The 13,959-nt window shown below is 42.2% G+C and overlaps 1 protein-coding gene across 1 annotated transcript; it reads left to right on the top strand.

Annotated features, from left to right (window-relative positions):
* Positions 1 to 1,122: 1,122 nt before the first annotated feature.
* Positions 1,123 to 12,555, top strand: cabp1a (calcium binding protein 1a). Its single transcript, XM_087848657.1, has 7 exons — positions 1,123 to 2,129; positions 8,894 to 8,924; positions 10,662 to 10,805; positions 10,906 to 11,015; positions 11,094 to 11,168; positions 11,260 to 11,332; positions 11,428 to 12,555. The coding sequence occupies exons 1-7, from the start codon at positions 1,392 to 1,394 to the stop codon at positions 11,451 to 11,453; spliced, it is 1,197 nt and encodes a 398-aa protein (XP_087704783.1). The 5' UTR covers positions 1,123 to 1,391; the 3' UTR covers positions 11,454 to 12,555.
* Positions 12,556 to 13,959: the final 1,404 nt, after the last annotated feature.

Raw genomic sequence — 13,959 nt, 5'->3', positions numbered from 1 at the left:
TTATTGAAATGTAAGCAACATATATACAAGCAAGGATTATCAGTGGATAAAAGATATATGCACTGCACTGATGTCACTGAGTCAAAGAAAAATTCAATAATAAGCAGGTAAGTGCAAAAACATACAAAAAATCGTATAATTCAAACCAGGAACCTTCCCTTCTTGCTGTGAGTAAAGTGTGCTAACCCCTGCCAGCTACTGTCACTTCACTGCACTGAAGTTCCTGGTTTGAGACCTGGCTGGGGCCTCTCTCTGTGAAGTTTGCATGTTCTTCCTCCATGAGTTTCCTGTGGGTAATCTACTTCCTCCCACAGTCCATGCTTTTCCCATAATGAGATAAACAAAGTACCTAAAGTTTATATAGTATATAACATTGTATCAGTGAGGTTAAATCTGGCTTGCAGTCCAAACTCCTGTGATTGGTCAGTAACTCTAGAACAATGCTATAAAAATGCTACTTTATTGCAATCAGTTCCCTTTGGTGGTCACAATGACGCAACAGGAAGACAATCTAAATCCATGTGTAAATATGTTTATCTGTCTATGTGGCTGAAAGTGTAGGGTCTCACACTTCCTTTGTCTAACACTCAACTTTTCAGAGTAAAAGAGTTAGAAAACGGCGCAAACCACTGTGAGACATGTGCGGGGGAGTTCAATTTTCAAAACTTGAATAGTCTTTTGTTTTACATAAGAGCTTACAGTGCATAATAATGCTTTCTTTTTATTCCTTCTTCCTCTGTTGATTGTTTGTTTGGGCAGTTTACGTTAATAAAACATTAGCAACATAACTTTTTATAGGGTTTAAAATTTTATGTTTAGGACGAGGTGGATCCAGATCCCGACACCCCCTCCCACCACCTTGACCATTATATAATTTTCGAGGATGCTGGCCAAAAACAAATTTGAACCACACCCGCTCTAGCCACGCCCCTGATGGTGCAGAATAGCCACTTACTCAGTTTTAGGTAAATATTATCCAAATGCGTAGTTCTGTCATTAATTAAAGCTCCTGTGATATTTATTCTCCACCTGTTGTGGTTCACGTTATTATTTTTAGAGTCTTTGAATTCAAATTTAAGGAGCAGATTAGTATCTGTTATTTTCTCACTGAAAACTAGAGCACCGTGTTGTCTTGGGATACTACCATCCTCACCTACATCACCGCCGATGTCACACAAACAGACATTCACATCAATGAGAAGGGGACGCGCTCTGCAGCCTCTATTCCACTGTCTGTGCGCGCTCCGGCACCGCTGCCGCACAGCAATCAGGTGGTAGCTCAACTTGAAGCGAGCGGGCTCTGCGGGAGAATATGTGTCGACAATGGAGAGAAAACGGCAAATGGTGTCGATGAGCAGCCCGCACACAGAGACCGGACCAGATTCGCCGCGATGAGCACCCCCTTTCCAAAATCTGATTCCACGACCTCCTTACTGAAATCGTCTTCGGCCGCGAGGAGACCGACACACCTCCCAGAGAACACGGCAGGAAGCCAGAGAAGTCAGCACCACCATCAGCACCACCATCAGCATCACAACCAGCGTCCCGCCGCGCTTCTGAGCAGCAGCAGCAAAGCCGAGGAATCCTTCTGGTCGGCCGAGTGCGACGTCAGTGCCCGGAGACCCCTGTGCCATCCCTCCCTCGTCGGCAGCCAGGACAGTAGTAATAATGCAGCCACTCGGGGCAAGTGCAAGTCACATGCTCCTCACAGCCAAGTTTCCGCTCCGCCGGAGCCGAACGGAGATGCAGGCCGAAGTGTGAGGGAGCGCTCCAGGACATCAAAACACCGTCACCACCACCGCAGGAAGCACAACCGAGAGGAGCGTCCGGCAGCAGCGGGGCCGGACGAACCGGAGCATCCCCGTCGCTGTCACACGCACTCCCGCGCGGTCCCCAGGGTGCCCTCTCTGTCGGACAGCAATGACGACAGGGTTCCCCTCTGCGAGCCGAGGGACCGCAACGGGACCCGTGCGGCCAAGAGCGGCGGTCAGGTCAGCAGTCCATCCCCGTCCTCTTACTCCCTGGTCCCGCTGTCCAGCAGGTCTTCTCGTCGCTCTCGGAGGTCCAGCGCTGCTTCTTGTGCATCAGATATTAATTTACGCACCATCCTCAATTCACTCTTTGGACAGGTAAGGCCCTGAAATATACGGGAGAATTAAAGCAGTAGTGTGGTCTCAGTTAGAACACAACAGCTGGGTAAATTTCATTTTACAAGCTGTGACAGTGACACCTCATTTCCATAATCTGTATGAAAATGATTATTGATTCTTTTTTAACCCTACTAGAAACCTTTTTTAAAAAGAAGACTATATCTGCATTGATTTCTGAGGCTTCTCTGCTGAAGGCCGCCTTGTTGTTAGTATATTTTTATGCATGAGGTGCACACAGATATGAAGCAGTGAAGTGTACACGTGGCTTCCCTTGAGTCCTGTGATGCTGTCTGCAAACACTGACACTGCTGGACGTGCAAGAAAAAGCTTCATCTAAACATCTCATTTCTTATATAATTTTACAGTTCTTCCTCCTACAGGTTTGCTCAGTCCTGTATGATCCAACATCAGAGAGGTGAAAATCTCACATGTGTTAATGTGTATTTGTTTAAAGGGGGAAAAAAGGGAGGGGACTCATTCATGTTCCAGCATCAGTCTGTCAGGCACACTGCTGCGTTTTCTGTTTTGTGACTGAAGGAAATAAAATTGATGTTCCCGCTGATGACGAGGGGGCTTCTATTTTGGGTGACAAATCTATTTATACAGAAGAAAGGAGTTCAGCCTAATGTGCTTGGATTTGTATCAGTGCTGCACTTTTGCTCATTTTGGTGTGTGTGTGTGTGTGTGTGTGTGTGTGTGTGTTGGGGGGGTGGGGGGGGTGGGGGTATGTATAAAAGCAGCCAGGTTTCATTTTACACCGAAAAATCCGAACTAAGCTCCAGTTTGCTGCTTAAACTGCTGGTAATGGTGTTTACTGAGGACATTTTCCTCTTCTTTCTCTTCCACAAAGGCCAAGAGTTTATTTGCTGCTTTTATAGTGTTTGGGTTTTATTCAGATTATGAATCAGGGATTGATTTACATACGTTGCCAAAATTGGCCGATCTCGGTCGTAAAATAAGCTCAGCACCGGAACATGGAGATCAACCTTTGTGGCTTCCAGAGAAACATTTTCTATTGCTTTGTAGTACAAAAGCCATTTCTACAAATAACCCGTGAGTCAGTCTGTGAGCAGTTCTATGAAAACATTAGCATGACCTGAAAGGGGGCTTTGATGAGACAGCTACAGACGCAATGATGGGCAGAGATGTAACGCATGGTTTGAGCAATACACATGGTGCCTCTGGTACATACAAAGTAAGCAGGATTTACATTGCACTGATTGTAAATCTATGTTTAGCAGCACAGAAGAGAAACACACATGAAAATGAGCACGTACACATGTAGATATACATTCCACTGCAATGGCTGGACTACATGTTGACAGTATTCCTGCCACTCACAGTCTTTCAATATGTGTCTCTTCCATGTGGCTGCTGTAGGTCAGCATGACCTTCCTCTAGCCTGCAGAGGGCAACGGATGATGTGTGGGTGTGTGTGTGGGTGGGTGGAAGGCAGAGAAAGAAAAAAAAAATCAAAATTCATAAAATATAAAAAGGCTATAAATGAATTCAAATGCAATCTGAAGGCTGGACATTGACAAACTGTTCTGGAGCGAGAGTTCATCCGAGGAGGAAAACAAAGCTGTAAATAGGTCGTCACAGAATGTTCCTCCAAACTTGCCTGCTACAGATTTTCCAAAACCCTCCCAGAGTGCATGCAACCCATGACGTAAAGGTGCACTCGCCGGCTTTACATTTGTTAATGCTTTGTTGTGTTTTGCTGTAGGAAAGTTTCCGCCATTTCTCTCATTTATTCTCGTGTTTGGAGGTCTGTTAATCTGTTTGGAGCCGTCCGTGCTGTTTATAGTAGTCTGGTTAGTGTGAAAGTCAGGTGAAATATTGCTCACACGTCTTCTTTTCCTTGCATAATTCTGTTTCCTTCTTTGGTCCATCCACTTCCCGCCCTCGTTTATGTTCTACCCCTACCCCCACAACTCTGTCTCACTCTTTCCATATCTTTGCTGGTGTTGCTTTTGCTACACTCCACAGTGCAGAACAGCATCCTTCACAGTTTCTCATTCGGCTGTAGGAACAGGTTAGAAGCCCGGGCTTCATGGGTCTTGTTGAAACCAGAGTTTACACTCCTCTCAGAACCCAGAGTGGAAGCTTAACGGAGAGAAGGCCCCCATGGTCCTTTTCAGTGCCTCTTCTTTCCTTTGGTATGGGAAACTGCTTAGACTGGCCTCTGAGAACGGTAAGCCCGTGCTGCTTCACTCTGCCTTTCTCAGCTTCCTTCATAGCTCTTGTACTAGCTACAGTAGCACTTGCAACTTGGAAGCAGATGTACTGCTGCATAGGTGGTGCATAGTTTTCTGCAGTTGTTTCTGTTTATTTTATTGCAAATGCTCATGGTAGTGCAAGAAGCATGCACCTAATTATTAATTAGATGCATACTCATTTTAGCCCCCCCCCCCTCCACACACACACACACACACACACAGAAAAAGCAAAAGAAAGAAAAAAGAACAGAGTTTGATGTTTAATTCTGCAGATGTGCGTGCACTGCACTGCTTTGTAACCTTGCTCCGGAGTATAGTTTGTTAAACTCAAGTCAGGTTGATGGTTTCAGAAACTTGCGGATCTTTGTTACCATCCAGAACTGCTTTCCTGTAGAAGACATGATGTCACGATGTCTGTCCGTGATCAGTATACGTGTAACCTCTTCCCCGGTGCTTTCACTTGCCTTTTCTCTGCGTCTGTGTGTGTGTTTACTGTTCCAGTGACACTGTATAGGTGTGAGGTGCCAGTCCGTAAAATGTGGCGAGTAAACTGTTATGAACGATGAGTGGAAAGTTGGCAGCATGCTGGTTTATTGATGTATTTACCTTTCAGTCGTGTCTTCATATTTTCCACATTGTTTCTATTGCATACACACTTGCTCCCCACCACCACCCCACACACACACACACAGGCAGTGATATATAATTCTTAGATAGTATTATTCTACTCTGCAAAGCTCAGCTGTGTCATCCCTCAAAGTATGCAGGAGGTCTACAGTGACTTTCTCATGTGAGCTCACGATTCCCCTCTCAACTTGTATCTTTGTTCCATTCTGCTGTGTCTCTGCACCCCTCTGGAAAGATGCTCCAGGATGCTGAGCGGAGAGTCAGAGTGGTGCTGTCCTGTGAGGAGATGGGCCAGTCTGGGTATCTTGGGTCTTATCAGGACTCCATTGTTTCGGTGACACAAAACTGCGTTCTCGTGAGCAACATACTGGGACAATCCTGTGTAAAGGCACGGCAAAGTGCAGGCAGGCTGTACGTAAGTCTGGACAAAAAATTCTCTTTAATGACTCCTTCCTGTCAGAGAAGCTGTCATTTCTGCAATTATTAAAGAAGTTGCGACTTTATTGTACATCATTTTCAGCTATAAGCTTGGAATTCACTGGTGAAGAAGAAGGTCGGAAAGATTAAATGCAATGTATGTAACCCAACAACAGTCCAAACGTGTCACGTGTGGATAACCAGCTGTAGCGATGCGGACACACCTTTTCTCTGTCTCTCTTGTTCTCGCTTTAACATCAAAAATCTGTGTGTTTGTGCAGCGAGCGCACAAAATATTACAGCAGCATTCTGACATACTGCTCCGCTTGTCAGGTTAATGTGTAGCTGGAGCTGGATTAGTTAGCTTAGTGCCAAGATTTAAAAAGAAGGGCAAACATCAAGCCTGTTCCTGTCCAAAGATAACAGCATACGCCTCCCAGCACCGCTTAAGCTTCTATTAATTAACGTGCTGCAGCTTGTTTACTCGAACCACACAAAAAAGTATTTAAAAAGGGGGGGGGGGGGGGGGGCATGTTGTGGTTTTAAAGGGGACCTATTATGCTTTTCCATTTTTGCAGTATAGTGTATGGAGGTTGCACGGTGGCTGGTGCTGTTACCTCATAAAAACAGGATTGTGGGTTTGAATCCAGCCTTTCTCTGTGGAGTTTGTATATTTTCTCTAGGTACTCTAGCTTTCTCCCACAGTCCAAAAGCATGAATGAGGTTCAGTTAATTGTTGATTCTAAAGTAACTGTAGATGTAATTGGTTGTTTATCTTTATGTGTTATTCTTGCAGCAGTCTGCCAATCCGTCCAGGGTTAGGGTGTATCCTGGGATGAGCCTCAGCCCCTACAACTCTGAATTTGATGAGCAGAAGAAAATAGATGGATAATGTGTATATGTAGTGTAGACATTGCTAGTTCAAGTTGGACTCACTTTTGAGTCAGAACTGATTTAATTCTTTATGGCGCAGATTCATCAAGGTGTGGGGAAGTCAGAGATTTTGATCCATATTAAGATGAGAACATCACACAGTCGCTGAAGATTTGTCCGTCGCACATCCGTGATGAGAGTCTCCTGTTTCTCCACATCCTAATAGTGCTCTTATGGATTGATATCTGGTGTCTGAGGAGGCTATCTGACTACAGTAAACTCATGTTCATGTTCAATAAACCAGTTTGACATGATTTGAGCTTTTTGGTATCATCAGAAGATGGACACAATGTGCAATACTCAGGTAGGCTGTGGTGATTATATGCTCATTTGGTCCCAAAGGACCCAAAAGTGAGCCAAGAAAATACATTAATATATTCAAATTCCTTACACCATTACACCACCAGCCTGAACCTTTAATACAACGCTGGATGGATCCATGCTTTCATCCATGTTGTTTAGGCCAAATTCTGATCTTACTATCTAAATTTCACAGCAGAAATCGTGGCCCATCATGTCAGGCACGGTTTTTCCAGTCTTCTGTTGCACAGTTTTGGTGAGTCTGTGTAAACTGTACCCTCAGTTTCCTGTTCTAAGCTGACCTGAGTGACCCAGTCTGGTCTTCTACACGTGCATTCAGAGATGCTCTTCTGCATAGCTTGGTTGTAACAAGTTTTTATTTGAGTTTTTGTCGCCTTCCTATCAGCTTGAAGCAGTCTGGCGATTCTCCTCTGGCCTGTGTAATCAATAAGGTGTTTTCATCCAGAGATCTACTGCTTACTGCATATTTTCTCTTTTTCAGACCAGTATCTATAAAGTGAACCACATAAAACACAGCTGTGTGGGGAAAATCCCAGCAGATCAGCTGTTTCTAAAATACCCAGATCAACCTCTGGTACAAACAACCTTGTGGTTGGCTGATTAGATGTCTGTGTTAACAAGGTGTTGAACGATGTGTGTAGAAGTTATCCATCCATCCATCTTCATCCGCTTTATCCGAGGCCGGGTCGCGGGGGCAGCAGCCTAAGCAGAGAGGCCCAGACCTCCCTCTCCCCAGCCACCTCCTCCAGCTTATCCGGGGGAACACCAAGGCGTTCCCAGGCCAGCCGAGAGATATATATATATAATCTCTCCAGCGTGTCCTGGGTCTGCCCCGGGGCCTCCTCCCGGTGGGACATGCCCGCAACACCTCACCCAGGAGGCGCGCAGGAGGCGTCCTTGTCAGATGCCCAAACCACCTCAGCTGGCTCCTTTCGATGTGGAGCAGCAGCGGCTCTACTCTGAGCCCCTCCTGGATGGCCAAACTTCTCACCCTATCTCTAAGGGAGAGGCCAAGAAGTTACCAGAAGTAATCCTTGTGGCTAAAACCTCAGGCTTCAGACTGCTGTAAAAACTCTTTTTTCTGAGATAAACAAGGTTTTTTTTTAACTGAATTATTCACAACCACTCCAGCTGAGTCCAACAAACATATAGAGCTGGAATAAACATAATAGGTCTCCTTTTAGAGAGGTTATTTGCTATACTGTTGCTAGAGCAGCAAGTGCACTTCAACACGCTGTAAAGAAAAGGGTGTGATATGTTAGTTTGTGAGTTTTAGAGGGTGATAGGTGGATTTTGCTACTTTCAGACAGATTGAGGCTAGCTGTTTCCCCCCCGAGTCAACATATTTATTATACAGACATGAGAATGATGTCATTGTAATTTATCTCTTGGCAAGAAAGGCAAAAGGTTTTTATTGCCTTAAATGTCAACCTATTCCTGTAAGAACACACAAAATCCACAGCTCGTGTATTTTCCTGTCTGCACTGTGGTGACTGATCGCGACGGTGATTTGCATAAAACAAACAAGCGTCTTTGAAACGTTTTGCTCTGATGTGTTGCACTGCAGAGAAGTTCAGCTTTTTCTGTAGCATAAGTATATCGGATAACGGATAATGGTTGATGTATTAGCAGTGACTGATTGACACAGGCTTTGCTCGTGGACTGCACGTGCATTCATGTTGGGTTTGCTGGTCCTCTGGGCTCATGTTTCTTCTTTGTTTTCTATGTCAGTTTTTTCCCATCTGAGAGCTCTTCAGGCCCAATGTCAGCCCTCAGTGTTGTGTTTAGACTTCACACGACTCCTGCTGTTAACCCCTGAGGACTCTGGGATATGTCTGCCTCTTTCTCTGTCCTTTAAAGGTTGCACTTATTGTAAGCCATTGTAAGCAAGCAGGAAAAAAATAGAAACAGTCACATTCTTCTATGATCTCCAGAGTCTTTATTCCCAGCTATGCTTTATAGGAATTGGCCTATTTATGCCAGAAGTTTGGTCATCACGACATGAGGTCGTTTCCAATCTGCTCTTACATCTTTACTTTAGCTGAAGTTTACTTTACTGTTATGGATAATGCTGCTGATTTAGAGTCAGGTGTCACTCAAGTCACAGCATAGTCATCAGTATGTCTACATAGAGCACATATGCAGAAGAATATTTGATATGATGATGATGATGAATGTTTTCTTCGCGGATTGTAATTTTGATTTTGTGCTGTTTTTTCTCAACAGGACAGAGAGCTGAGGCCAGAAGAGATGGATGGTAAGTTTCCCTTTACTTAATGCTGTCACTTTCTTTCTTTGCTGAGGCCATTAAGATAAACAAAACAGAGAGTGAAAAGATGAAACAAATTATTCAAATCCTTCATAACATAAGTCTAAAATTACTCCCAGGATTTGTAAATGGAAACAACGTGCAAATGAAAGGGCTAGAGTACAGATCAATGCACAGACGCTACAACCCCAGTCTGCTGTGCAAAAATGTAAATAAAAACAAAATGCACATCTAACTAACAAATATTATATTCACAACAGAACATGGAAAACATGTCAAATGTTTAAACTGAGGAAATGGATCGTTTTAAGAAAAAATATGAACTAATTTTAAATTTAATAGCAGCAACACGTCTCAAAAAAGTTGGGACAATGCCATGTTCACCACCAGTGTTGGTCAAGTTACTTGAAAAAAGTAATCAGTAATTAGTTACTGGATTACTTTTTTCCCCAAAAAAGTAATCCAGTTACTTTACCAATTACTTATTTTCAAAAGTAATTAATTACTTAGTTACTTTTTAAAAACATGATTTACAGCCTGAATAGGTGATAAAGTGATAGATCTTTCAGCCCAATTCTACTTTTTCTACATAATCATCATACAAAATGTAATCGAATAGAAAAGTCTCTTTTTAAAACTTGTTTTATTAGTTTTAATCTTTTAACTTTATGCATCAAGCAAAAATTAAATTATCTGCAACATTCTCTGACTGGAAGAAATTTGTTTAATATTTAAACCTATTTTCTGCACATTCCAGCACATAAAATAAAAAATAAAAATTTGTGTTTACACTCAGTCTTTCAAATAGATGCAAGTAAAACACAGCAGAAAATAAATAAAGTCAAAGACTAGCGGTCCTTTTGCTCTATTTTCACCTGTAAAGCAGGAGTGGGGTAGGCGGAGGTTTACCCTGGTGCAGGTGTGCAGCGGTCAGTGGAAGAATCCGCGAGTTTCTCTGTGAGTTTCCCATTACGTCGTAGCTACTCGGTGCTTGCTCGGAAGTTTAGGGGTTTTTTCGCTGTAAAAAGAAGTTTTCTTCCCACGCACAACGGACACTAATGTTTTTGTCACTTTTTATGGAATCAAACTCAAAATAAGGTCAGTACTTCCACGCTTTAAACGCTGCACGCTCATACTCTCTCCCGCACTCGATATATGATCCATTGTTGATCTGCACACAGCTGTTGTCACTTACATCACTGTCATGAGACATTCTCGCAAAAAATCACGGTTTTAGTAACGCAGTAACGCAGCGTTCCTACGGGAAAGTAACGGTGTGTGAGTGATTTTGGAAGCCCATGCAGTGATTTCCTGTTTTTATGGACATGGCTACTCTCAGTCTCTTCAACCATTGGTTTGTGGACTCATTTTGATGCTCTGAGTTCAATATTTTGACTATAATTACTTTTTGCTTTTTTGAACCATACGTGAGGAGCGACTGGTGTTTTTGAGCAAAAACAAGGATGCGCCACAACATACTTTGATTTATTAGCAATGCAATTTCTAATGAGACAACAATTTACTAAATGAACATCCTGGTGTAATAAACGAGACCCAAAACTAGGATTTTAGTCACCCCGTTCTGATCATTTGTAAGAATGGATAATTAAGGCAATTTTGCCCTTCCACTTGCTCTATACTTGCACAGCTACAGCCATCTTTTACCATCTAGGGATCAATATAATTCAATTACTAATACGATTACTGTTACTATTTTTATAACAGAGCTCCGAGATGCTTTCAAAGAGTTTGACAAAGACAAGGACGGTTTCATCAGCTGCAAAGATCTCGGAAACTGCATGAGGACCATGGGATACATGCCAACTGAAATGGAGCTGATAGAACTAAGCCAACAGATCAACATGAACTGTAAGGACAAGCAGTCATCTATACACATCACACATATAACCATATCCTCTGTGTCTTTTGAGGTTTGAAATTTGTACCAAATCCTCTCTTTTTTTTTAAGTGGGAGGTCATGTTGATTTTGAGGATTTCGTAGAGCTGATGGGCCCAAAACTCCTCGCCGAAACTGCGGACATGATTGGGATAAAGGAGCTAAAAGACGCATTTAGGGAGGTGAGATTGTCGGGATTCAAGTGGTTTTATTAGCTACTTTTCTGTTTTCAATACTGAACCTCGGCTTGTTGTTTTCAGTTCGACACTAATGGAGATGGTGCCATAAGCACGTCGGAGCTCAGAGACGCAATGAGAAAACTGTTGGGACAACAAGTGAGGTTCAGCTCAGCTCAGCTTAATGAAATAGACGTTTTTTGTTGTGCTTTACTCACTGCTACCATCCTGTTTTGTTTTGTTTTTTCAGGTTGGTCTGAAGGAAGTAGAAGACATCCTAAGGGATGTGGACTTGAATGGGGACGGTCTTGTCGACTTTGAAGGTAAAACATCCTTTTCAGACAACCTGTGTAAGGTGTAGCGTAGAGTGTAGCTGAGCTGCAGTTGCAGTTTCGTGCTCTTTCTTCTCTCCTTTCAGAGTTTGTACGGATGATGTCTCGCTGAGATCATTAAAACGATCGGTCCTGAATGTGAAGCTACGTCCTTCTCTACACTAGACTAACTACAACAAGACGACATACTGAGAACTTCTGAGCCATCCAACTCTGAATGACACTGGAAATAAAACTCCTTTGAATGTTACGGAGTGAAGGCGTCACCTCACACTTTCAGTCAATAAGTGTTCTTCCTGAAAAGTCTCCAGTTCAACTGAGGCAGAATTCGCTGTAGCCTAGCTGATGATTACCTAATTTATGTTTCTTTTTTGTTTGTTTTTTTGCACTTTAATTAACACTAATAACTTCCTCTGTGGATAAATCGCTGGTGTCTTAGTCTTTACGTGGTCTGATTACGCGTCTCACAAAATGTCACCTTTGATGTACAACGGCGTCAGAATGAGAGGCCGAATGTTTGTAGAAAAGACGTTAAAGGTCACTGTACTGTTGAAAATTCCACTATATATTCACCCAGTATGTGTTATATTAGAAACTGTAACCAGAACGACCTTTGTGTGACTTTGGTGCTCCACCGAGGAAACCATGTGGTGGCGATATCCTAACTGTGTGACCATCTGTGGTTTTTCACTGTGCCAGTTAAAGTCTGATAAAATGCACCACTGTGTGACATGCAGTTCAGTAGACTGATGATAATGAGCTGCTGAATATAAATACTTTTCATGTATGTTATTCACTTGTCTGGGATGAAGGGCAGATGAAATGTTTATAGAAGAACAAGATGCACAGCTTTTAAATCCGTGGAGCCAAACTGACACTATCTTGCCAATGTCAAGATTGTTTTTCTCTTTTAAGAAACACCTCGCCCTGTCTGGGATTACACGGTAGAAATAACGTATGTGAAGCGTATTTACAGTGGATGTGATAACATTGTAAATGTACTGTCTGTCGGTGTCTCAATGATTGTATTTGTGGTAACGCTCCACACGTCAGTGCTGTCAAAAGAAAATTCTATGCATGCCAAAGACATTTATTACATCCAGTATGCACATTTGCATTCCTGTCTAACAAAGTAAACGAAATAGCCGCCAAGTTAACTGTAGAAGAATAAAAGGTGTTTACATTTGAGCCCCTTTTATTGTGGTGATGTTGCCAAGGAAAATATGTTGCTGTCTTTAGTTTGATATTTCGATCAAAATGAAAACATGACAACAGATTATTTCAGTGTGGACCTTTTGTTCGTTTTTCTATAATGCATTCATTTTAAGAATGATTGTGAGACTGCTGTTACTGCATGTCCCGAGGACAAATCTCCGCCCTCCTTGTAATATTCGTCATTCATATAGCAGAATTCAAAAGTCACGAGCCAACCCTGATTTCTTTATATTTTGCTATAGGAAACAGATGCAGCGGTTTATTTAAATCAAATCAAATCAATTTATTTATATAGCACTTTTCACAGGATAAAAACCACAAAGTGCTTCACAGTAATATAAAACAGAAATACATAAAATACATTAATAATAAAACACAGCACAAATCTAATTAAAAGCCAATCTAAATAAATGAGTCTTAAGCTGCTTTTTAAAAGAATAAATACAATCAAGGCAACGTAATGATGGAGGGAGAGCATTCCACAACCTGGGGGCCACCGCTCTAAAAGATCTATCTCCTCTGGTCTTAAAACGAGTTCGTGGGACTACCAACAGCCTTTGATTAGAAGACCTCAGGCTGCGAGAGGGAGCGTGGGGTTCTAAAAGATCAGAAATGTAAGCAGGGGCATCACAAGACAAAGCTTTAAAAGTCAGTACCAAGATTTTAAAATGAATTCTAAAATGTACTGGAAGCCAGTGTAATGAACGTAACACTGGTGTAATGTGCAATTTAAATATGTGCAAACATGCGTGGGAATGCAGTCGGTATAAAAGACAAAAACAGAGCTTGTGCAGTTCTGAAGAGCTTGAAAGTCAACATTTGGTGAGACCAAATGTTGTTCTTTAACACAGCCTGAACTCCCTCTGCCAAGTTTTCTTGTAATTTCTTAAAGTTGTCTTCAGGAATAGTTTCTCCAAGCTTTTTGGAGGGCATTCAATGCTCTTCTTTGGATGTTTCTGCCTTTTGTTCCATTCAAGATGTTTCTGTAACGTTGAGGTCCAGGCTCTGGGGAGGCCTAATCAGAGGTGTGGACTCGAGTCACATGACTTGGACTCGAGTCATTAATTTTATGACTTTAGACTTGACTTGAAAAAATGTTCTAAGACTTGTGACTTGACTTGGACTTTTACAACAATGACCTGGGACTTGAATTGGACTTGAACCGGTTTACTTGAAGAGACTTGATATTTCACCCCAAATATAAAATTTAACACGCATATTATATAGTAAGTGTGCACCATTAATTCAATTCATTTATTCAAACCACACTCCGTACGTATGTGTGCGTGAGCTGTAGCACAGCCAATCAAATTAACCAGATTCTTTTTTAAAAAGAAAAGAAAAAAAAACCCTCAAAAATGCTGCAAGGAGTTATTTTTTTCAGGTACATAAACTATGAAGTA

Source organism: Neolamprologus brichardi, chromosome 12 (genome assembly GCF_056152115.1).
Source record: "Neolamprologus brichardi isolate AB-2024 chromosome 12, ASM5615211v1, whole genome shotgun sequence".
In the NCBI taxonomy this organism is placed as follows: Eukaryota; Metazoa; Chordata; class Actinopteri; order Cichliformes; family Cichlidae; genus Neolamprologus; species Neolamprologus brichardi.
This window is presented reverse-complemented; position numbering and strand designations above follow the sequence as displayed.